General features: G+C 36.7%; 1 protein-coding gene across 1 annotated transcript in view; it reads left to right on the top strand.

The window, feature by feature from the left end:
• Positions 1-26,187, top strand: part of CPA6 (carboxypeptidase A6) — a 366,147-nt gene that overhangs the window by 153,968 nt on the left and 185,992 nt on the right. The window contains exon 2 of the mRNA XM_046016779.1: positions 21,843-21,918. Within this exon, the coding sequence (XP_045872735.1) occupies positions 21,843-21,918 (76 nt within the window). The remainder of the gene's footprint in view (positions 1-21,842; positions 21,919-26,187) is intronic.

Below are 26,187 nucleotides of genomic sequence, written 5' to 3' on the forward strand. Positions count from 1 at the left end.
TTTTCACCTCTGTGACTTATTTTATAATGAAGTTTATACCTCTTAATCCTCTTCACCTGTTTTATCCATCTCCCACCCTCTCCCCTCTGGTAATCACCATTATGTTCTCTGTATTTATGAGTCTGTTTCTGTTTTTTATTTTCCATATATAAGTGAAATCATATGTTATTTGTCTTTCTCTGACTTATTTTACTCAACACAATATTTTCTAGGTCTATCCATGTTGCTGCAAATGGCAAGATATGGTTCTTTTTATGGTTGACTAATATTCTCTGTGTGTGTGTGTGTGTGTGTGTGTGTGTGTGTGTGTGTGTATAAAATACATCTTTTTTGTCCATTATCTATCCATGGACTTAGGTTATTTCCATGTCATGGTTATTTTCTATAATGCTACAGCAAATGTAGGGGTGCATGTATATTCTAAAATTAGTGTTTTCATTTTGGGGGATATTATATAGTAGTGGAATTACTAGATCATACAGTATTCCTATTTTTAATTTTTTTAGTAACTTCCATACTGTTTTCCATAGTGGTTGCTCCAATTTACCTTCCTACCAACAGTACACATAGGTTCCCTTTTCTCCATATCATTGCCAACACTTGTTATTTCTTGTCTTGTTGATACTAGTCATTTTGACTAGGGTCAAGGTGATATCTCATTGTGGTTTTGGTATACCACATTTGACCCTTTCTTCTTGTGTCTGTTGGCTGTCATATCTTTTTTGGAAAAATGTCTATTCAGGTTCCCTGCCCATTTTTAATCAGATTATTTTATTTGGGTTTTTTTTTTTGGGGGGGGTGTACAGTTCTTCATACATCTGGTAAGGAGTTAATATCAAAAATATATCATTTACAAATACCTTTTCCTATTCAGTAGCTTGCCTTTTCATTTTACTGATGCTTTCCGTCACTGTGAAAAGCTTTATATTTTTGTGTAGTCCCAGTAGTTCATTGTGGCTTTTGTTTTCCTTATCAGTGGAGAAATATCCATCAATATTTTGGAAAGGCCAAAGTCCAAAGATTACTGCTTTTGTTTTCTTCTAGAAGTTTTATTGTTTCAGGTCTCATATTTAGGTTGAATCCATTCTGAGTTTATAGAAGTAGTTCAGTTGCATTAATTGCCTGCAACTGTCCAGCTTATCCAACACTATTCATTAAAGATTGTTTTTTCCCCCAGAATTAAATGTATAGATTTTTGCCTCCTTTGTCACAGATTAATTGATCATATAAATATGGGTCAATATCTGGACACTCTATCCTGTTCCATTGCTCTGTGTGTATCTTTGTGCCAGTATCTTACTCTTTTGATTTCTATAGCTTTATAATGTATCTTAACCAATCTGATACCCTATGTCTTTTGATTGGAGCATTTAGTCCATTTACATTCAGAGTAATTAATGAAAAATATGAATTTAGTGCCATTGTATTAAACTGTAAAGTCACAGTGTCTGTAGATTATCTGTTCCTTTCTGTTATTTGTTACTTTTGGGTTTTATCTTTACTTAAAAGATCCCCTTTAATAGTTCTTGCAGAGCTGGTTTAATGTTTGTGAATTCCTTTGTCCAGGAAACTCTTTGTCTCTCCTATTCTGAATGACAGCCTTGCTGGATAAAGTATTCTTGGCTGCATATTTTTTCCCCATTTAGCACCTTGAATATATCATGCTAGTCCTTTCTGGTTGGCCAGGTCTCTGTGGGCCTGTCTGCTGCCAGACTTATGTTTCTGCCTTTATAGGTTAAGAACCTCCTGTCCCAAGCTGCTTTCAGGATTTTCTCTTTATCTCTGAAATTTTCAAGCTTCACTATTATATGTCAAGGTGTTGACCTATTTTTATTAATTTTGAGGGGAATTCTCTTTGACTCCTGGACTTGAATGTCTGTTTCTTTCCCTAGATTAGGGAATTTCTCAGGTATAATTTGTTCAAATAAAACTTTTGCCCCCAACTCTCTCTCTCTTTATCTTCTGGAACTCCTATTATCCAGATATTATTTTGCTTAATGGAATTGCTGAGTTCTCAGAGTTTCCTTTCATGATCCAATAGTTGTCTTTCTCTATTCATTTCCTTATTTTCCATTATTTTGTCTTCTGCATCACTGAATCTCTTCTGCCTCATTTATCCCCACTATTAAACCCTCCATTTGTGACTGCATTTCAGTAATAGCAATTTTTAAATTTTGACCTGATTAGATTTTAGTTCTTTTATTTCTCCAGTAAGGGATTCTCTAGTATCTTCTATGCTTTTTTCAAGACCAGCTAGTATCTTCAGAATTGCCGTTTTAAGTTCTAGTTCAGACATCTTACTTATATCCATATTGATTAAATCCCTGGTAGTGAGTACTACCTCCTATTATTTCTTTTGGGGTGAATTTCTCCATCTCATTATATCAAAGAGAGAGAGAGAGGACAAGAATAACAACAATAGGGGGGAAAACCCACAAGAATTCAGAAGAAAACAAAACAAGAGAAAATCAAATAAGCAAAACAGAACAAAACAAAACAAAACAAACAAACAAAAAACACTAGATCCTGGTGTATTTTGGCTTGTTAAAAAAAACTAGATCCCAAAATAGGAAGGAAAGAAAGAAAAACATATATACACAAAAATAAAATATAGAATGAAAGGAAACCCAAACTAACATATTACATATATACATGTTTTATATATATATAATATACATATATATATATATATATATATAAAAGAATGGAAAAAATAAGAAAATAGCTGAAAAGAATACAACTGAAATACTAAAGAATTTTTTAAAAATGCAAGTACTATATATATTGTTTTCCCCAAGAGCTGAAGATTTTAAAGTTTTCAATAATTGGTAAACTTGGCGGTAGCCAGTTGTTCCTGCCAGTCTTCTGGGACAGAGGCCTGTTGAACAGATTTTCAGGTGCCCTTGCACATATGGAAATATGCCTTTCTTGCCAGGGCCGAGTTCAGTGTAAGTGGCTCTGGACTCCGCTATGTGGTGCTTTTTGCTCCCTGAAGGCTTTCTGCAGTGATGAGGGGGATGAAAATGATGGTGCTGCTCTCTAGCCCCAGAGCTGAATGTTTCCACCACCACCCCCCAACTCTTCAGTGAGCCCTCACTGGAAAGTAGTCAATTACTTTTGTCCCCTGGTTTCTGTCCCAACTCTGTGTTCACCAAGTCTGTGACCGAGCATTTATCTCAGGCATGTGACTGATTTTCAAGTCTCCAAATTTTAGAGACTTTTGCAGAACGGACCCATGCTGTCCCTTCTGAGGAAGGGAGGGGGATATCCCCATGTTTCTGCCTGCCTGGGCACCTTCTAGGAGAATGGTCCTGCGACCATGCAGTGATTCACCGTTTATGGCAACCCCAAGCACAAAGCTGGTGCCTAGACTTTCTGTCTGTGGCTGGCTTCCCCCATCTGATACCTAGGAACTCTACAGCATCAGGCACCTACCCCACATCCTTCTTATGACCCCAGGGATCCTGAGACCATGCTGTCCCACCTGGGATTCTACCCTGCTTCACCACCAAGCACCTTTAGGCCAGAGATATCCCCCACTGTAGCAAACTTCTAAAACTTCAGATTTTGTGTTTTGCTGCTTATAGTAATTTGCCATAGTCTCCTTAAGCCAGCTTCCTCCCCACTCCCATATCCTCTGATACATCACACTACCTACCTTCCAAAAACTAGTCACTTTTCTGTTGTAGAATTGCAGCATTTCTTTTCTCAGATCTCCACTTGTTTTCACAGATGTTCATAATGATTTGATAACTAGCTGAATTCCAGGGACCAGACAAACTTAGGGTCCCCTACTCCCCTGCCATCTTAATCCTTCCTCCTGGTAATACATCTTAAAATGTAGGATTGTGATACCTCTAGCTTCATTCTTTCTCAAGATTGCTTTGGTTATTCAGGATCTTTTGTGGTTCCACACAAATTTTAGGATTATTTGTTCTATGAAAAGTGCTGTTGGTATTTTGATTAAATCTGTAGATTGGATTTAGTGATGGACATTTTAATAAAATCAATTCTTCCAATCCATGAGCATGGAATATCTTTACACTTATATCATCTTCAGTTTCTTTCATCGGTGTTTTGTAGTTTTCAGAGAATAGGTCTTTTACCTCCACAGTTAAGTTTATTCCTAAGTCTTTTGTTATCTTTGGTGCAACCTGAATTAAATTGTTTTCCTTATTCTTTTCTTTTTAAATCAGGCTCCATGCCCAGTGTGGAGCCCAAGGCAGGACTTGAACTCATAACCCTGAGATCAAGACTTGAACTGAGATCAACAGCTAGACCCTCAAACAACTAAGCCACTCAGGCATCCCTGGAATTATTTTCTTAATTTCTCCTTCTGTTACTTCATTATCAGTGTATAAAAACACTGCCAATTTCTGGGTGTTAATTCTGTATCCTACAACTTTACTGAATTTACTTATCAGTTCTTACAATTTTTTAATAGATTCTTTGGAGTTTTCTATGTATAATATCATCTGTAGATAGTAACGGTTTAACTTCTTTACCAATATAAATGTTTATCTTGTGTGATTTCTGCAGCTAAAACTTCTAGTACTATAGTGAATAAAAATGGTGAAACACATCCTTGTCTTGTTCCTGATCTTAGGGGAAAACTGTTTTCACCATTTAGTATAATGTTAGCTGTGGGTTTTTCATGTATGGTCTTTATAATGTCGAAGTATGTGGCCCTGTGCACATTTTGTTTTTTATCATTTAAAGATGGTATATTTAGTTAGATTTTTTTTCTGAATCTATTGAGATAATTATATGGTTTTTATATTTCCTCTTCTTAATGACACATCACATTTTTATATCAAATATTAATTCATCTCTGGAATAAATCTCACTGATTCTTTTGTATTGTGAATTCAGTTTTCTAATATCTTCTTGCATGTTTTTGCATCTATATTCATCAGAGATATTGACCTGCAGTTTTCTTTCTTTCTTTCTTTCTTTCTTTTTTTAGTGTGGTTGCCTAGTTTGGGGTACAGGGTAATTCTGGCCTCATAGAATGAATTTGGAAGTTTTCCTTCCTCTTCCAATTTTTGGAACAGTTTGAGAAGAATAGGTATTAACTTTTCTTTAAATGTTTGATAGAATTAATCTGTGAAGCTATCTGGTCCTGGACATTTGTTTTGAGTTTTTGGATTACTGATTGATTCCCCCCCCACCCGCTTTTTTTCCCTAGTAATCAGTCTGTTCAGATTTTCTCTTTCTTCCCAATTCAGTTCTGGAAGATTGTATGTTTCATGGAATCTATCCATTTCTTCTAGGTTTTCCACTTTGTTGGCATATTATTTTTCATAGTATTTTATAATCCTTTGTATTTCTGTGGTGTTGGTGCTTATTCCTCTTACATTTCTGATTTTTTTTTAGAATACATCTTTCAATTAACATCTCTTTAAAAAAATTTTATTTTTAATTTTTTTAATTTTTTAATTTTTTAAATTTCTTTTCAGCATAACAGTGTTCATTGTTTTTGCACCACACCCAGTGCTCCATGCAACATGTGCCCTCACTAATACCCACCACCTTTTTCCCCCAACCTCCCACCCCTCGCCCCTTCTAGACCCTCAGGTTGTTTTTCAGAGTCCGTAGTCTCTCATGGTTCACCTCCGCTTCCAATATTATTTTTACTAGTTTATGACTGTAGCCCAATCTTGTTTAGAATTCCTTACTATTCATAGCTCCAAAAGTTAAGTTTTCTCTGTCCTGTCAATTCCTCATTGTTTTCTTAAAAAAAAATTTATTTAAATTCAATTTAGTTAACATTTACTGCATTATTAGTTTCAGGGGTAGAATTTAACGATTTGTCAGTTGTCATTTCTGATTTTGAGTTGTCTCTCTTTTTTTCTTCATGAGTCTGGCTATAGGTTAACTAATTTATTTATTTATTTTTAATCTTTCCAAAGAATCACCTCTTAGTTTCAGTGATCTTTTCTCTTGGGGTTTTTTGTTTGTTTTTTTTTTTTTTTGCTTATTTACTATCTCATTCATTTCTACTCTAATATGTATTATTTCTTTCCTTCTAGTTCCTTTAGTTATAAGACTAAATTTTTCATTTCAAATTGTCTTGTTCCTTAACGTAGGCCTAGATTACTATAAACTTCACTGTTAGAACTGCTTTTTCTGTGTCCCAGAGTTTGGACCATTGTGTTTCCGATTTTATTTGCCTCCGTATATTTTTAAAATTTCTTGCTTGGATTTCATTCACTCATTTGTTGTTTAATAGTATGTTTAGCCTTCATATGTTTGTGTTTTTTCCAATTTTCTTCTTGTAATTAATTTTTAGTTTTATATCATTGTGGTTGAAAAAGGTGCTTGATATAATTTCAATATTCATCAATTGTTTTGTGGCCTAATACATAATCTATCTTGGAGAATGGTCATATACACTTGAAAAGAATGCATAGTCTGTTCTTGGATAGAATGTTTTGTATATATCTGTTAAGTCCATATGGTCTAATGTGTCATTCAAAGCTACTATTTTCTTATCAACTCCTGCCTGGCTGATCTATCCATTGTTGTAAATGGGGTGTTCAATCCCCTACTATTATTGTATCTGTCAACATCTCCCTTTATTCTATTAATGTTTGCTTTATATATTTTGGTACTCCTATTTTGGATGCATAGATATTTACAAATGTTATATCATCTTGTTGAATTGATTCCATTATCATAATGCCTTCTTTCTTTCTTGTTAGAGACTTTAAGTTCTATTTCTGCTGTTCTAATTATTGCTACTTCAATTTTTTGGTTTTTTTGTTTGTTTGTTTCCATTTGCATGAAATGTCTTTTTTCATTCCTTCACTTTTAGTCTGTATATGTCTACATTTAAAGTAATTTTTGAGAGGTCTGTATGTCTTGTTATTTTGTTTATTGTTTAGAGAGTGTTTTGTAGTTCTTTATTCCTTCCTTTCTTGCTTTCTTCCCCTGTATTTTGATGACTTTCTTTAGTGTTAACTTGGCTTCTTTCATCTTTTTAAAATGTATCTATTATAGGTTTTTGATTCACGGTCACCATGGGATTCACGTATAACACCATATGTTATTGCATATAGCAGTCCATATTAAGTTGGTTTACTTAAGTTTGAATCCACTCTAAAAGCACTACATTTTTACTACCCCCATCATATTTTATGTTTGTAATGTCATAATTTACATCTTATTGTGTATCTTTTGTAGATATATTTGATTTCCTACTTTTGTGTTTTAACCGTCATACTGGCTTTATAAGTGAGAAATCTATGTTTACTATATGCTATATGGTAGGTGTTCAACCTCTTGAAAAAATGTCTGTTATAAAGTGAATACATCAGTAAGGCTTTTTGAAGGTGGTGTGTTTCTTTTCTCTGCTGTTAAAATACTGCAGCAACCAAAAAAGAAGAAGAAAGTCATCACTTCCATTTAATCCAAAAGTGAAGTCTAAATCTTTATGTCCTAAGCAAACTGCCACAGGGAGCTTCTTGATGTTCTGAGTACTTTATATTGCAACTATAAACCATGACCAAAGAAAGGAAGAATCCATTTAGCTCTCTAAAGTATTCTCTGCCAAGTTGTCTCTTATTTATTGCTTTTTAATGAAATTTTTCATGTGCATCAAAATAATCTTTCAACAAAGAAAATGCAGCCCTGAGACCCAAGCACTTTATAATATAGAATCTACATGTGAACATTAATTTCTCTAGGTGGAATTATCTAATGGATTTCTTTGTGCTCAGCATGAGATTTTTTTTTAAGTGAACATCCTATTATTAACTCTTCCACAAATTTTCAGAAAATTCAGCAAATATTTTAAACTGTCCTATTTTTCTTGTGAATAGGAGATGAGTTTTCGCTACTGATTATTATCCTAGTTTTCCCTTCTGAAAGCACACATGGAGTAGCCATGAAAATCAAAGGGGTATTTTAGAGAACGGTGTTCAGGGAGGAGAGAAAGAACATGGATGTGTTTTTCCACCTGTGAGGACTGATTTAACAGTGAATTTAGTTATTCCATAGTTTCCTTATCTCATTCCTTAAAAATAACTAAGTAAAATCACCATTATTGTTCAGGATCCTTTTGGTTACAAGTGGGACAGCTGACTCAAACGGACTCAAACTGGTCTATACAGTAAAAATTTTATATTACAAAACAGGAGGTCCAGAGGTAGGACTGGCTTAATTGCTTGATTCAACAAGATTACTGAAGACCCAGGTTCTTTCTTTCCCCCCACTCAACAGTCCACAAAATCTGCTTCACTCTACAGCTCATTCCCTTCCTAATTACAGGCTTCCAGTGGCAAACAGTTATTCATTTCCTTGTTTACATTTGACAGGAAAATGACTGCCCCCTCACCATGAAATAATAATCCTTCCCTTAAATTTGATTTGGCCAATTCATAACACATGTTAATCTCCACACTAACAAAGTTTCCTGGGCACTGATTGCTCTGATTGGCTGATCAAGACCCATTCCTAATGAAGGTGTGGAGTGAATATCAGAGCAAACCCCTTCTGCTAGGGCTTAAGAAGGGGAAAATAGATTTGGAGGAGCAGCCAACAGCTTCCACAACAGTCATCTAGTCTTATACCTCTGAAGAAGAGCATTAGATATCCTTTTCTACAGCTGGGTAAATTGTGCCTTTAAAAGTATAGAAACTGTGTAGCTTGTACCAATAGAGAGAATGTCTATACAGAACTTATTCTGAAATTTTCCATTTTTATTTTATATAAAGTGTCCTATTTGTCAGTAGCTGTTGTAGAAAATACCATCTAATGTGTGTGATAAAGAGATGCCAGCCTGAGAAGAGAGGAAATAGTTCCAAATTAAGAAACGGATCAATGATTAGATTCAAATACCCATGGAAAGGTCAAGAAACAAAAACACCAGGAACAACAACAAAAAAAAAGGTTAACTAGATCCATAATAAAATAGTGTTTTATTGTTTCTAAGGTTTAGAGTGGAACATACTTGGAGAAGCATCTGCTCTCAGCTCTTGAAGTTCTACAGGAGGAGAATATACTTTTCCTGTAGACATAATAACAGAAGTTACTATGCATTGAGAGTCTCTAACAAGTTAAGCATTTCACAGAGAATATCTCATTGGTACCCTGAGTGTAAGCCCATCACTGGCAGAAACTGCTATATCCCTAGCACCTATTGCCATACCAGGCATAAATGTAATTTTAAAAATGTGTCTGAATTAAATAAATCTCACAAAAATCTTATGCAACAATATATTGCTGTTTCCTCAGTTTAAGGATTAGGAATCATTGGCTCTAAATGTTTAAGCAATTAGGTCAAGTGATAGAGCATGTATTAAAATCCAGCCTTACTCTCTTTTTTCCCCCTACCTGAAGAGGAAATAGATAGGAGAAGATAAATCCAGTGACTTGGAGATCAGATTTTTTTTTATTGTTTAAATATTCTTAGCACTAGTACATTTGTTGGGTTTTAAAAAAAAGACATACTCCAGATACACCAGATGATAGCAGTTTATTATAGGAATCACAGGAATGGAGACTATTTCCAAACCTGCCTCTGGAGCCTAAAAGATCATTTACAAAGGACAGTGTGTCCAGTGCCTATGATCCCTGCTTGAGAACCTTGCCATGGTGGTAATGGAGCTATTACCTGTGTCTACTGCCTTTGCTCCTGATACTGAAAAATGATTTTTTTTGTTGTTGTTTCAAGTGTAAACTCCCCAAGATCTGACTAGATCAGCAGTTAGTCACTGTCAAGTGGAGTGAGCCCAACTGGGCAGGACTCACTTGTCATTCCACCTGATCATCCACTGGCTGCCTTTAAGTTCGATGTCAAATTCAGTATGGTTTCAGGGGAAGGAGTTACAAGATACCAGGCAAATGATAGTCAAGGAAGACTGTGGACAAGTCAGACATTCTTAAGATATCCAGGATGTCTGCTACAAGTAGTTTCCTCTTAAAAGAATCTTACGCATTTTATTCAATGTATTAGAGTCTAATAGAACATAGAAGACAGAGTTGTTATAGTCAGGAACCCTAAGGTATAAATATTGGATAAAGTGAAAATACACAAAAAATTCAAAAACTTCATAGGATCAAACATCTATATAACCTTTAGTCTGTATTAGGTATTATTCTAAGCACTGAACATGTGTCCTCCTTTAATCCTCACAATAATCTATGAACTAAGTACCAGGAACCCCAGTCTATAGATAGAGGGGCTGAGGCACAGAGAGGTGAAAAGCATTGCCTGAAGTCCCCCCAGCTAGTGCCGGCAACTTGTCTCCAGAGTACGGGCTTTCACCACCCTCTCATTTGTTTTATTAGGTAATTGAACTTTGTAGGAGAATAGGAAAATTTCCAGATGCCAAACATTTGGAGGCAAAAAGCATCAGCTAACATGCAAAGAAAAAGCTGATACTCTGTAGTTCTGGGGTCAGGACTATGAAAAGGGACTACCAAGTCTGAGGCTGGGATTCCAATGCCTATAACAGGAAGATATGGAGAGCTTACAAGCAAGTTTTTAAAAAGAAAGGGAACTTCAAAGTGTGGTGAAAAACTCCCTATAGCTGGAGAAATGGAGGGAGGTTTTAGTCCACTTGAGTTTTGGGTGATGGGAGATCACTGAAAAGTAGACACCCCAGGTCTCTACTATGTATGGGTGTGCTCTCCTAATTTACACTCTGTGTGATAGAGAAATTGCAATTAAGAGCTACCCTACAACCCAGCAGTCTCACTACTGGGTATTTACCTTAAAGATGCAAATGTAGTTATCTGAAGGGGCACGTGCACCCAAGTGTTTATAGCAGCAATGTCCACTATAGCCAAACTATGGAAAGAACCTAGATATGTCCGTCAACAGATGAATTGATAAAGAAGATGTGAGATATATATATAATGGAATACTATGCAGCCATCAGAAGAAATGAAATCTTGCCATTTGCAATGACATGGATTAACTACAGGGTATTACGCTGAGCGAAATAAGTCAATCAGAGAAAGTCAATTACCATATGATCTCCATGAGGAATTTGAGAGGCAGAGTGGGGGTGTTGGGGGATAGGGAAGGAAAAAAATGAAACAAGATGGGATCAGGAGGGAGACAAACCATAAGAGACTCTTAATCTCACAAAACAAACTGAGGGTTGCTGGGGGGAAGAGGTATGTGGAGAGGGTGGTTGGGTTATGGACATTGGGGAAGGTATGTGCTATGGTGAGTGCTGTGAAATGTGTAAAAGCCTGACAATTCACAAACCTGTACCCCTGGGGCAAATAATACATTATATGTTAATAAAAACAATTAATAAAAGAGAAAAAAAAACATAAACCTATCTGTAGACTCCTCAAGACAATCTAAGCTTCAGACCACTCTATAGAGACACTTTCACATGACTCCCACAGAATAAACGAAAATGTATTGAGTTCTTGTTCATACAGAGTTTAGAGCTTACTAAGAAATAAGTCACTAAACAAATTACAGTGAGTGCAATAAGTGTGGTGATAGTTAATGTATGCAGTGATGGGAGAATTTAGAAACGAAGTGACTAAAGTCATTCAAATATCAAGGGATGATAGGAACATATTTTCTCACAGTTCTGGCACTGGAAGTCCGAGAGCATGATGTCAGCACAGTTGATTTCTTCTCAGGCCTTTCTTCTTAGTTTGCAGATGGCCATCTTCTCCTTGTATCTTCATGGTGTTTTCCCTTTGTGCAGTTTTGTGCCCCAATTCCCTCCTTTTGTAAGGATACAAGTCCAGCAGGATTAGGGGTCAACCCAATGACCTCATTTTAACTTAATTACCTCTTTAAAGACCTTATCTCCAAATATATTCACATTCAGAGTTACTGAAGTTTAGGACTTCAACATATGATTTTTTAATTAACATATAATGTATTATTTATTTCAGGGGTACAGGTCTGTGATTCTTCAGTCTTACACAATTCACAGCACTCACCATAGCACATACAACATATGAATTTTGAAGGAACCCAATTCAGATAACCACTTAGATATAATGTACAACAGAAAATCTAGGTGATTTTAAGAAAACATGGAACAAAAAAGAAAAACATGGGAGGAGGGCTGAAAAAAAATATATCTTGTTCAAGGGGGAAAATACAAAGACTTAATTCTAGACATGAATTACGTTAAAATAAGTTTGCAAAACTTGTAAGAATTCACTAAAAAAATAGACGTAAGATGTATAGCCATCTACTAGGTAAAAATTGGCAGAGAATTGACTCCAAGAAAGAAGGAAAGGAGAAAAGGCAAGAACCCATAACAAATAAAAAATAAAAACCACACATGTATACATGTTCTAATGCTAGATAATGTATGTGCCTTACATTTTTATGCATATTAAGTTTACATTATAAAAAAGAGGGACACGTGGGTGACTCATTTGGTTGAACATCCAACTCTTGATTTTGGCTTGGGTCACGATCTCAGGGTCATGGACTGAACCCCGAATGGGGCTCTATGATGATGGTGGAGCCTGCTTGAGATTCTCTGTCTGCCACCCTCTGGGCCCCCATTCCACCCTGCTTGTGCTAGCTAAAAAAAACCACCAAAAACAAAAACCACACATATTAGGTAATATAACTAATGTGAATAAGTAAAATTCTCTAGTTAAAAGTGAGAAAAATCTTATTAAATTTTAAAAAATTTAATCTAGCCTTATGATGTTTCCAAGAAACTCACCTGTTAAAAAAAAAAAAGGAAAGAAAGAAAGAAAAAAAAGAAGAAAAGAAAAAAACATTAACAAAGTCCTAGGCAAAACTGTCCCAGCCAATCATTTGGCAAAAATGGAATTTAAACAGCATTAAATGAGCTATAGAAGTATTTTTATAGAAACATTTTAAGGTAAAAGCTTTAGTCCATCCAGAAGATACACTAGTCATGAACTTACATATATCTACAAATCATCAAAATATGTGAATTAAGAGTTTTTAAATTAAACTGACAAATCCCAAATCACACAAGGTAAATTAAAATTCTATAAAAAATTGTCAAATTTGGGCACCTGGGTGGCTCGTGGGCCTCTGCCTTCGGCTCAGGTCATGATCTCCATCCCTGGATCAAGACCCGCATCAGGCTCTCTGCTCAGCAGGGAGTCTTCTCCCCTCTCTGTCTCTCTGCCTGCTTGTGACCTCTCTCTCCATCAAATAAATAAATAAAATCTTTAAAAAAAAATCGTCAGGGGTACCTGGGTGGCTCAGTGGGTTAAAGCCTCTGCCTTTGGCTCAGGTCATGATCCCAGGGTCCTGGGATCGAGCCCCACATCAGACTCTCTGCTCGGCCAGGAGCCTGCTTCCCTTCCTCTCTCTCTGCTGCCTCTCTGCCTACTTGTGATCTCTCTGTCACACAAATAAATAAATAAAATCTTTTTAAAAAATCGTCAAATTTGACAATAAGGATAGAAGATCTAAATAGCATAATTAAACATACTAAAAGGAATATGTAGAATTTAACATTCCTCAAAATAACTCTTCACTACGGAGAAACTAAAAATAACAATTATCCCATTTGCAATTGCACCAAAAATAATAAAATGCCTATAAATCAAGTTAACCAAAGAGGTGAAAGGTATATATAGAAAACTATAAGACATTAATGAAAGAATTTGAATAAGACACAAATAAGTGGAAAAACATTCCATGTTGATGGATTGGAAGGTTTAATATTGTCAAAATGTCCATACTTCCCAAAACCAGCTACAGATTCAGTGCAATCCCTATCAAAATACCAATGGCATTTTTTACAGAAATAGAATTAAAAAAAAATCTAAACATTATATGAACTGAGACCTCAAAGAGCTAAAGTAATTTCAAGAAATAAGAACAAAGCTGGAGGCATCAGACTTCCTGATTTCAAAGTGTGCCACAAAGCTGTAGTAATCAAAACAGCATGGTATTGGCATAAAAACAGACATCTACATCAAAGGGACAAAACAGAGCACCCAGAAATAACCTACACATATATGTCAATCAATAATGAGAAAATAACCAAGAATATACAATGAGGAAAGGGCCATCTCTTCCATAAACAGTGTAAGGAAAATTGGACAACCATATGCAAAAGAATAAAACTAGACCATTACCTTACACTATACATGAAAATTAACTCAAATGAATTAAAGATGTAAATGTAGGTCCTGAAATCCTAAGATTCCTGAAAGGAAACATAGACAATAAGACTTTTGACATAGGTCTTGCTGATAATTTTTTTAAATCTGATCCGAAAAGCAAAAACAAAGAAGGGTTACATCAAATGGAGCTTCTGCACAGTAAAGAAAATCATCAACAAAATGAAAAGTCAATCTACCAAGTGGGAGAAATATATTTGCAAACCACCTGTCCCATGAGTAGCTAGTATGCAAACCATAAAAAAATTCAACATTTCAGTGGCCAAACACTAAAAATGGGCAGAAATTCTAGATACATTTTCCAAAGAAGATATACAGATAGCCAACAAGCACATGAAAAGTGCTTAACATCATTAATCATCAGGGTAATGCAAATCAAAACCAACATGATATTTCACCCCCTTTCTGTTAGAATGACTTTTATCAAAAAGTCTTGGCAAGGATGTGGAAGGAAGCCCTTGTGTGCTATTTGGGGAGTATAAATTGATACAAGCACTATGGGAAATAGTATGGAGGTTCTTCTAAAAAGTATAGCTACCATATGATCCAGCAATTCCACTTCTGAGTGTTTATCAAGAGAAAAAACACTAACTGAAAAAGATATCTGCATTCCATGTTTACTACAGCGTTATTTATATGCAATAACCAAAATATTAAACAACCCAGGGACCATCAATGAATGAATGGATGATCTTGCTCTTTGTGATGAGAATGAAGCCTGAGGGCTTTGTATTAAGTGAAATAAGTCATAGAAAGACAAACACTTTAATCTTACTCATATATAAAGCCTAAAAAAAAAAACTTACAGAGAACAGATTGGTGGTTATCAGAGAAAAGGGATGGGGTGTGGGAGAAATGGGTGACTTTTTTTAAATTTAAGTAAGTTGAATTACAAAACCCTGAAATCACCTGATTTCAAATCACTAGCTCTGAATATCAATAAAAATATTCCCTATTAAAACATGAGTAACAAAGTAGGTCTAAAGAAGTACATAATTCATAAAGATAGAATTAGAAATTATGATATATATATATACACACACACACAAATATAACATCAAAAAAAGCAATGAGGTTTTTAAAATTTTCTTATTTTTTAAATTTCTTTCGGTGTACCAGAATTCATTGTTTATGCACCACACCCAGTGCTCCATGCAATATGTGTCCTCCATGATACCCACCACCAGGCTCACCCAACTTCCCCCCCCCCCCAAAACCCTCAGATTGTTTTTTCAGAGTCCATAATCTCTCATGGTTCATCTCCCCCTCCAATTTCCCCCAACTTCCTTCTCTCCATCTCCCCTTGTCCTCTGTGTTATTTCCTATGCTCCACAAATAAATGAAACCATATGATAATTGACTCTCTCTGCTTGACTTATTTCACTCAGCTAATCTCTTCCAGTCCTGTCCACGATGATACAAAAGTTGGGTATTCATACTTTCTGATGGAGGCATAATACTCCATAGTGTATATGGACCACATCTTCCTATCCATTCATCCATTGAAGGGCATCTTGGTTCTTTCCACAGTTTGGTGACCATGGCCATTGCTAAAAGCAATGAGTTTTAAAAATCAAAAATGTCACTGGAAAGTCTGAATAAAGAATTTATATTTAAAATCACAAATAACATTAGGGCATAAAAGGGGGGGCAAAGATACAGATAAAGGTAAGATGTTTTAAATTATAAGACATTTCAATTGCTATAATTTTTATAAAAAATGGATGGCTTTCCAGGAAGTGTAAATTACCAAAATTAACTCCAAAAGCCTGGAAGAAAACTGAATAGACCACAAAGTAATTTAGAAGGTAGATATATAACCCCAACTGCAAAAAAAAGTGAAGAGTTCATCGCACCTTGAATAATTTTATGGATGTAGTCTACAAAACAATCAGGGACATGGTTTCTGTGTCATTCAATTTGTTGAGGCATATTACAAAGGTGGGAAATTTCAAATTCCACAAAGATAGCTTAATACAGATATCAAAATCAAACAAGGGTGATTCAAAAAACTATTTTTTGGTTTATAAAAAGTTTATTTTTTAAAATGTCTCTCTTATGAATATAGGCATAAACTCCAAAATAAGACATTGGCAAATGGAAATCCAGCCATTTATTTTAAAAAGTGTTTTAAAATTTAACATATTGCAGGGTCATAGGGAAGCTCTATTTTTAATTTCTTGAGGAATCTCCACACTGTTCTCCAAAGTGGCTGCCCTAACTTGCATTCTCACCAACAGTGTAAGAGGGCTCCCTTTCTTCACATCCTCTCCAACACATGTTGTTTCCTGTCTTGCTAATTTTGGCCATTCTAGCTGGTGTCAGGTGGTATCTCAATGTAGTTTTAATTTGAATCTCCCTGATGGCTAGTGATGATGAACATTTTTTCATGTGTCTGATATCCATTTGTATGTCTTCATTGGAGAAGTGTCTGTTCATATCTTCTGCCCATTTTTTTTGATATGATTATCTGTTTTGTGTGTGTTGAGTTTGAGGAGTTCTTTATAGATCCTGGATATCAACCTTTTGTCTGTACTCTCATTTGCAAATATCTTCTCCCATTCCGTGGGTTGCCTTGTTGTTTTGTTGACTGTTTCCTTTGCTGTGCAGAAGCTTTTGATCTTGATGAAGTCCCAAAAGTTCATTTTCGCTTTTGTTTCCTTGGCCTTTGGAGACATATCCTGAAAGAAGTTGCTGTGGCTGATATCAAAGAGGTTACGCCTATGTTCTCCTCTAGGATTCTGATGGATTCCTGTCTCACGTTGAGGTCTTTTATCCATTTCGAGTTTATCTTTGTGTACGGTGTAAGAGAATGGTCGAGTTTCATTCTTCTACATATCGCTGTCCAGTTTTCCCAGCACCATTTATTGAAGAGACTGTCTTTTTTCCATTGTATATTTTTTCCTGTTTTGTCGAAGATTATTTCACCATAGAGTTGAAGGTCCATATCTGGGCTCTCCACTCTGTTCCACTGGTCTATGTGTCTGTTTTTATGCCAGTATCACGCTGTCTTGGTGATCACAGCTTTGTAGTAAAGCTTGAAATCGGGTAACATGATGCCGCCAGTTTTGTTTTTGTTTTTCAACATTTCCTTAGCAATTCGGGGTCTCTTCTGATTCCATACAAATTTTAGGATTATTTGCTCCAGCTCTTTGAAAAATACCAGTGGAATTTTGATCGTATGGCATTAAAAGTATAGACTGCTCTAGGCAGTATAGACATTTTAACAATGTTTATTCTTCCAATCCAAGAGCATGGAAGAGTCTTCCATCTTTTTCTGTCTTCTTCAATTTCTTTCATGAGTGTTCTGTAGTTCCTCGAGTACAGGTCCAAAGATGCAGATGTAGTGAAAAGAAGAGCCATCTGTACCCCAATGTTTATTGCAGCAATGGCCACGGTCACCAAACTGTGGAAAGAACCAAGATGCCCTTCAATGGATGAATGGATAAGGAAGATGTGGTCCATATACACAATGGAGTATTATGCCTCCTTCAGAAAGGATGAATAACCAACTTTTGTAGCAACATGGATGGGACTGGAAGAGATTATGCTGAGCGAGATAAGTCAAGCAGAGAGAGTCAAGTATCATATGGTCTCACTTATTTGTGGAGCATAACAAAGAACACGGAGGACATGGGGAGATGGAGAGGAGAGGGAGTTGAGGGAAACTGGAAGGGGAGATGAACCATGAGAGACTATGGACTCTGAAAAACAACCAGAGGGTTTTGAAGGGGGGGGGGTGGGAGGTTGAGGAACCAGGTGGTGGGTAATAGGGAGGGCCTGTACTGCATGGAGCACTGGGTGTGGTGCAAAAACAATGAACACTGTTACGCTGAAAATAAATTTTAAAAAGTGGGAAAAAAGTTAACATGTTAAGTAAAAAATAAAAGCAAATTAGTATTACAAAATGCTGTGAAACCATCGTGTAAGTGTGCCCATGTGTAAATGCAAAAGAGTCAGGAATGGGTCACAAAAACTAAACAATGGCCACTAGAGGACAGTGGGAGGTTTGGTGTGAAAGTGAACTGGGAGGGGAACTTTATTTTGTATCTCCAGTAATATTTTCATTTTTACAAGCATAGATTTATAAACTGGTTCTGTAATTTACAAAGAAATTTAGAATTTAATAATGGAATCAAATAGTGAAAGTTCATGCCAAGCCCCAGAAGGCAAAATCTGGAAGTTCAGATCTTTGTCTTTCCAAAGAAGTCTGAGGATTCTCCAGTTGTCCATAAAACACATTCTTCCATAGGTGTTGCAGTCAAGACATAGCAATAAATATGGCAGGCATCAGCTTTGAGCAGCAAAGAACTTTAAAATGCAAAGGCAACAGAGTTAATTTATTGCCCATTCCTTTGATGAGGAAACTGAAGCCCAGACAGATTGTAAAAGGTTAGAGAAGGCACTTTCTTGCCAAATATTCTTCTCTGGGTGCATATGTTCTCCTTATGCATTTAACAATACTCTTTAAATTGATTGAACGTGTTTAATAGGGAATTCATGTGGTTGCTACCATGCATTGGGATCAGTAATCAACTTGAAACCCAGTGCTAGCATTATAGCAACATAACCTTAATTGTCCTGTAAGGCAAGAGGATAAAATTTAAGTTTATCATGAGTGAATACAGAATTACTGGATGATTAGTTATCTGGAATATTCTTCATTTTTATAACATCCTTAAATTGTGATTTAAAATATCTATGCTCCCTATGAAAATGTTACATAGGTTCCCATAGAAATATCTGATTTACAAAAACATACACATTTGAGTAGCTGCTTGCTGTTAGCTCCCTAAACTTAACCACTATGCAGATCTTTGATTCTCTCAACTTAATCCCAAAGGGTAGCAAAAGGGCCTTAAATTGATGTTGCCACCTAGCATTTGAAAAAAATGCATCATGTATTAGGAATGCCTCTCCATTCACCTTTGATGTGCGTAGCTAATTTATCTCCGAGTTCCAGGAGCTGCTATACTTGCTGAAACCTTCCTGTTCATAGTACTGAATTACTGTTCGCCACTTCAAAAAAAAAAAAAAAAAAAAAAAAAAGACTAGCTATCAGGTCTAGGGAGAGCAAGCTTTCTGTTTGATAAAACAAATGGGGCATTTGGAGGGTATTTGGTTTTGCATGCTGAATAGGGTACTCTTATTGGTTTTGGTTACTGGTTAGTCTAATAAAATTTATGGATTTACCAAATACATTACATGGGTTTTCCTAAATAACTTTCCTTATTCTCTGCTCTCTGATAAGGAATCAAACATTAATAAACACATTTCTCAAGTCATACCTGAGAATTTCTACAAGTTGTGATGAAGTGAACTTTTTGTGATAAAAGTGAGAAACATGGGCTTGAGTAATCACTTTCAGAGGTAAATTATCCTAGGCATGGTCACCTTTTATCATATACTCATAGAAGAGGAACTAATTGCCAGGTTGAATTATCCATCATTAAAAAAAAAAAAAAGATCTTCCTATGACTGAAACAGCTACAGATTGCATTCTTTGCACTCTTGAGGAGCTGATAGGGTCCCAGATGGAGGTTTTTTCAGCAAGCTGTCAAGTGATCCATCCCTCAGAAACAACCGTATCACCCAGCGTAGTTGCCTTTCTCTGCCAAGAATTATATTGGGTCAGGTGGGAGAGGCCAGGATATGATGAATCCAGGAAAAATAAAGGACAGAGAACTGTGTACCAGAAATGAAAAAGAAAAAAGGTATAAATTACATTTAGATTCTAAAGGTCATATTTGGAGTTCTTTCACAGTGATTTGATGATTTTGTTCCTTGCCACTACTTTCTTTTATTCTTTCTGGAAAAATAGACTTCAAGGCATTGATGCTGAGGGGTGCTTTTGTGTGATTTTGAGGAAACTAAAATGATATATTAGGATAGTAATGCCTGAAGCATACTAAATTATCAACAAGCCAAGGGCCTTTAAATGCATAGGTAAAGAAGATAAAACAGGATCATTTGAAAGAACAAAGTTAAAGTGACTGGAAATGAATGCACAGCCTTAACCAATAATTTACAACAAATCCGGAAGTCTCCCTTGGGATTCAATGACTTTCATATTAATCTTACCTAGCCTTGGACACTGCTATTCATCTAAGTAGTAAAACCATGGAAAAGTATGCATATTCCATTCTTACTCCAGTATACCTTTGAGGTTGAAGAGATAAGTTGTGGGTTAACTGCTAGAGTTTTTGTGGGTGCTCTGTGTGTGTGCGTTTCTGTGTGTAGTATTAATAATCTATTTTGTCTTCAGTCATTGTAAAATGCTGTAGAGTGTTATGAAAAATATCCCTGTTCCACTCTATTTAGTACAGGGAACTCTTACATTTCCTCAAGAAACCAATTATCCTCAATGATCTCCTTTATACCTATCTATTAATAAATAATAACTACACTCTATGCAAAACATATTAGGATATTAATCCTACACTCTATGCAAAGCACATTGAACCACTTTTGCTTATTCTGTACTAGAGCTTTCTTTCCAACCTGTCCATCATGACATAACTACAAAAAATAACTGCTATCTAACACACCTTTGGGGGAAGTCACCCCTATAGAGAACTCTCTGGCAGATAGCACGACTCATCCAGTCTTCTTAAACAATCCAAGATCTTTACTGAAATAAATTTTAGAATGTTCAGATATGATTTCAGCTGTGGTACAATTTTAAATGGTAAAAAAATTTAAATTTTTATCACTTAAAAATTTTTATAGCCATTGATATCTTGTGGGACACATGAAACTGTTGGTGGCCCTCCAGTTTGGTCCCATATGCACTTGGGAAGCTCTGTACTACAGAAATAAGATGGCCAATAGAGATGACCTTATCTTTACTGTTCTCGGTGTAGGAAGAATCCGAACCAGCACTTTTCCATAGTATATAGATTTCATATGGTCTCTTATTGAAAGTCACATTCCTTTTAAGCATTTTTTTTGTTTTTTTTTTAAAGATTTTATTCATTTATTTGAGGGAGAGAGAGAGGGAGAACATGAGAGGGGAGACAATCAGAGGAAGAAGCAGACTCCCCATGGACCTGGGAGCCCAATGTGGGACTCGATCCCAGGACTCTGGGATCATGACCTGAGCTGAAGGCAGTCGCCCAACCAAGTGAGCCACCCAGGCACCTCTTCATCATTAAGTTTTTAAAAAGAGTGTGTTAACTCTTATCATCAGAAATTTCTTATTTGGTATCTGCTCTGAGTTATTCATAAAAGTCCTTGTCCCTGTTACCATTGTTCCTGTGTTTTTGGCCTTTCTCTGTTTAAGTTTGAATATTTAATCTTTAAAAACTGATGGAAAAACCAATAATCTTAAGGCAGGGGAAAAAAGACCAATGTGGGGCTCCTGGGTGGCTCAGTCAGTTAAGCCTCCGACTCTTGATTTCAGCTCAGGTCTTGATCTCGGGATCATGAGATCAGGCTCCATGATCAATAGGAAGTCTGCTTGAGATACTCTCCCTCTCCCTACTCCCTTCCCCCTTTCTTTCTCTCAACTAAATAAATGAATCTTATAAAACAACAACAAAAATATGAGCTGAGAATAAAAATAACTGGTTAAAATACCTGGTGGTCCAAGTATTGCTAGTATTGGTTCAGTCCATTGTTGCTATTACTCTTCCTAACTGCAAAGTTAGTTTTTAAAAGGTAAGCATATAAAGCTGACTAAATCCTTCCTTTTGAAAGGTAAATAACACCATTTTCCCCCTATCTTACAGTGATAAGGTGATTAGACTTACTCCCAATACAGAAGAAGAAGCAAATGCACTGAAGAAAATATACCACCAACTTAAGGTAAGGGAGCCTCCACTCACTTATCCCTTATGCCTATAGTGTGTTTACAGGGCTTTGCTGATGGGAGTTGAATAAGTGGAATTAATTAGCCAAGGGGGAAAAATGCTAAGCGATAACTTGAAAGAGCTTTTAAAAGATAAGTTAAAGTTACTCAAAAGATGATGTATCTTACCCATTATCTATTTATGACTTCATTTATTTTAATGAATGAAGTAGTAGCATGTAAGCTTAGTAGCATGTAAGCTTCATGACAGAGCTTTTTGTATACTTCTCTCATTGCTGTGATGGCAGTGTCAGGAATATCCTATAAGTTCGGTAAATGTTTTTTGCTGTTTTTAATGAATTAGTGTATTTTGTTTACAATTTTCCAGAGTTCACTTTTCCTTCTTAAAATTTTCCTGATGATCATCTATACTTCCATTCTAATGAAATTCAAGCAGAAGTGAATTGAGGAAAAGAAAAGAAATTCAAGTTAATTAATTTTTGTATGTCTCAGTGGGTCTGATAAGAAAATTCTGTTGGCAGAGGTTGAAGGGCTCTGATTATCCAATCTTGGGTGAATTTTGTGGATTTTAGAGATAGAGAATTTCTTATCTCCCTAATACTGCATATACTTGACTGTTAGCTTTAGCTAGAAACTTATGATGAAAGGTGTAGTGATGGGCTCTTTTCTAGGCCTACAAAGAACAGAGGCAGGGCCATAAAATATGGGTGGTTTAGCTTCTTTTTAATGGTTAGCAAAACAGATTACCAAGAAGGCCTCCTGAAACTCCAAAATGGGATAGAAAAACATGTGTCCTAAATGTCTGTAGGACAGTCCTACCTAGAGAAGATGTTAGGAGGAAAAGAGAGGAGGGATAGTCTCAGTGGCTTCTGGAGATATTTGTGATTATCAGATTTTTGGTCTTTTATTGTTGTCTTGATTTTTCTCTTTGACATCTTTCCTTCAAATATTGAATGTCCTTATCAATGAAGTATTGAACTTGGAATTTATTCATTTCCTTTCTTTCTCCTTATTCCTAGCTTTTACACATGCCATACACACTGTCCAATTTAAGCTTGGGTCTCTACACAAGGGCCCAAAGTGAAAATGCAGGAGGACCTCACCCCAAATCCTGATTGTATTTAGTACCAGAGAGGCTGCTCACCAGACATTTCCTAAACCTCTTCTTATCAAAGGAATCTCTGCTTCAGGATACTGACATGAACTTTCCTATGATCATTAACCCTAGCATAGTCTTTTCAGCAGCAACATCTGCAACTATGTATACAGCCCATCAGGGACTCAACATTTGCAAAGAAACAAAGCAATTTTCAGGTAGAAGCTCCCATCTCCATTAAAATTGTTTTTTTAGATACAGCGTTGGAAAAAAAAAAAATAGCTACTTTATACCATGAGGTCCAGTATCTCAGGAAACAAATATGCTTAACCAAGTACTGGGGAAAAAATATTTGTGAAAGAATGCCCCCCCTAAAACACACACACCATTTGTAAACATATTTACATGGTAGGTCTTACAAAGTCATAAAAATAAAATAGCATAGTTCTATATGTGATAAGTACTCATAATTAGCAAAAGTAATAAAATTTCATCAGTGAAGACTGGGAGGGTTACTAAAAAAACTCTTCTAAATCATAGTAGATGGAACAAAAATGACATTGAGCATAGAAAGGACTGTGGACACTGAGGAGAACACATTATATTGTGCCCTTTTCTGTACACACTTCTGTATACACTTAAAAATCCTGCATATTTTCATTTAGTTGTTGACGAAAGTTAGTAATCTGAGGGGAGGAAATGGTTTGAATGTGAAGGAGTTTAGAGGACAACTATGTGAAGACAAGGAAAGGGGACTGATGAGGAAGAGGGGAGAAGAGTGAAGGCAAGCAAGGGGGTTAGTATCAGAATGTTGACAATGTTCTAGTGGTTTCACACCACTCTGAGTCACTCTGAGTGCTTCCTATAAATTGTTTCCTTTTAACAACTCTATGAGGTGGGTACAGTTATTGCTATTTCACAGATGAAGAAATTAGGAGAAACAGAATTTAAGTAACTTGCCCTGGGTCACAGTGTGGCATTGGAGCACACATTGGACACAGCTCCAAACCCTCTAGAAGCCACGTGAAGTCTGCCTTCTGCCTCCAGTCTGTTTACTCTGATCATTCTCCCACTGGAGAGGAATAAGGCCAAGTTTGCTGGGTGGTGGAGCCTAGACTCCATGTGTACATTGTTATGTTCTCATTTACTTTACTTGAGTCACCAATACCACCTCCAGGTTCCGAGATTTGCAAGACTCACAGTTCAGCCGAAAATCCTACTCACAGTTTTGATTTATAATAGCAAGCCGATACAAAGCAAAACCAGCAATGAGAAAAACCAATGGCATGAAGTCCAGGAGAAACCCAGGCACAGGCTTCCAAGAACTGTTTTCCTGTGGAATTACCACAGGATGGTCCCAACAAGGAGTCATGGTAACGCCAGGGAAGCTCATTATAGACTTAGTGCCCAGGTTTTTTATTGGGGCCTAGTCATGTAGGCCCCCTCTGCCAAGCACATACCAAAATTCCAGAGTCTCCAAGGGAAAGCAGGTGTTCAGCATGAGCTATCTTGTTTGCACAGTTTAGGTGTGCAGTGGAACCACCCTTCTCAGATTTCAGGAAGGATCCTCTCACGCTAAGTTTCCAGATGCCAGCTAATGGCCACACTTGCAAGTAGGGCTTTCTAAGAACAGGAGTCTCAGCCCTGCTGTGTTGACTTTTTTGCACGTTTCTTCATTTCTTTTTACCAAAGAAATAGTGTTATTGGTTGAATTTGAAGCACTGAGCTTAAATACATTTCTGTCTAAAAGCATCATGTTAACTGGATGTCATTTTAAATTCAAATGATTTCATCGAGTGATCCACATGTACCACTGAAAGCAGCGATTCTGGCCAGGCAGAGAAAGCAGCCTGCAGAGAAGAAAGAAGATGACTGTCTATCATCTTAAGCCCTGTGGAGCTGATGAGATAGAATTGGCACTGTTGTTAACAGCTCCTTTGCACACCCCATGCACTGCCTGCAAGGGAAAGGGAGCTTTTAGTTGCCCCCTTTCCCTAAAGCACAGTGTGGTAGACAGAATTCTAAGATGGCGCCAAAATTTCTGCCCCCTGGTGTATACGCCCTGCATAATCTGTCTTCCGAGTCTGGCCAGGGCCTATGAATATGATAGAATAGTCATTTCCTTGATAGATTACATTATGTGACAGAAGGGAGATATCCTGGGGTGGGCCTCACCTGATCAGATGAGCCATTTAAAAGTAGAGCACTGGGTTGCCTGGGTGGGTCAGTGTGTTAAGCCTCTACCTTCGGCTCAGGTCATGATCTCAGGCTCCTGGGATTGAGCCCTGCATCAGGCTCTCTGCTCAGCAGGGAGCCTGCTTCCCCCTCTTTCTTGCTGCCTGCCTCTCTGACTACTTGTGATCTCTGTCAAATAAATAAATAAAATCCTAAAAAAAAAGGGGGGGGGGCAGAGCATTTCTGGGTTGCCTGAGTGGCCTAGTCAGTCAAATGTCTGACTCTTGATTTTGGCTCAGGTCATGATCTCCAGGGTCATGAGATCTAACACTGCACTGGGCTCCACACTCAGCAGGGAGTCTGCTTGGGATTCTCACTCCCTTTGTTCCTTCTCTCTTTCTCTGAAATAAATAAATCTTAAAAAAAAAAAAAAGTATTTCCTCCAGCTGTTGACAGAGAAGGAGTCAAAGAAGTGCTCCTCCTGGCAGTCAAAGAAGAATCAAACTGCCATGTTGTGAACTGTCCATAGGAGCCATGTGATAAGAAATGCTGTTGGGCTTGAGAAGGTTAGAGCCACCCTCAGCTGATAAGTGGCAAAGATATGGGGATGTCAGCTCTACAATTATAAGGAATTGAATTCTGCCACAACCATCTGAACTTGAAAAATGACCCTGAGGTCTAAATGAAATCATAGCCCAGCTGGTGTCTTGATTTTAGCTCAGTGAGTCCCTGAAGAGAAAATCAAGGCAACTGTGCCTGGACTTGTGCCCATCAGAACTATGAGATGGTAAATGTCTGCTCAGTTTGTGGTAATTTTCTCTGTAGTGATAGAAAAGCAACAGAAATACGACAGAAATAGAAAAGCAATAGGAAAATCATACACATGGTAACAACCCTTCATCCTGGTCTTTTAATGGCTCTTAGTTTAATAGCATATACGGATACTTTCAGTTAATTTTTCTGACTTGTTTGGCTATAACTAAGCATCTTTGGA

Source organism: Meles meles, chromosome 1 (genome assembly GCF_922984935.1).
Source record: "Meles meles chromosome 1, mMelMel3.1 paternal haplotype, whole genome shotgun sequence".
In the NCBI taxonomy this organism is placed as follows: domain Eukaryota; kingdom Metazoa; phylum Chordata; class Mammalia; order Carnivora; family Mustelidae; genus Meles; species Meles meles.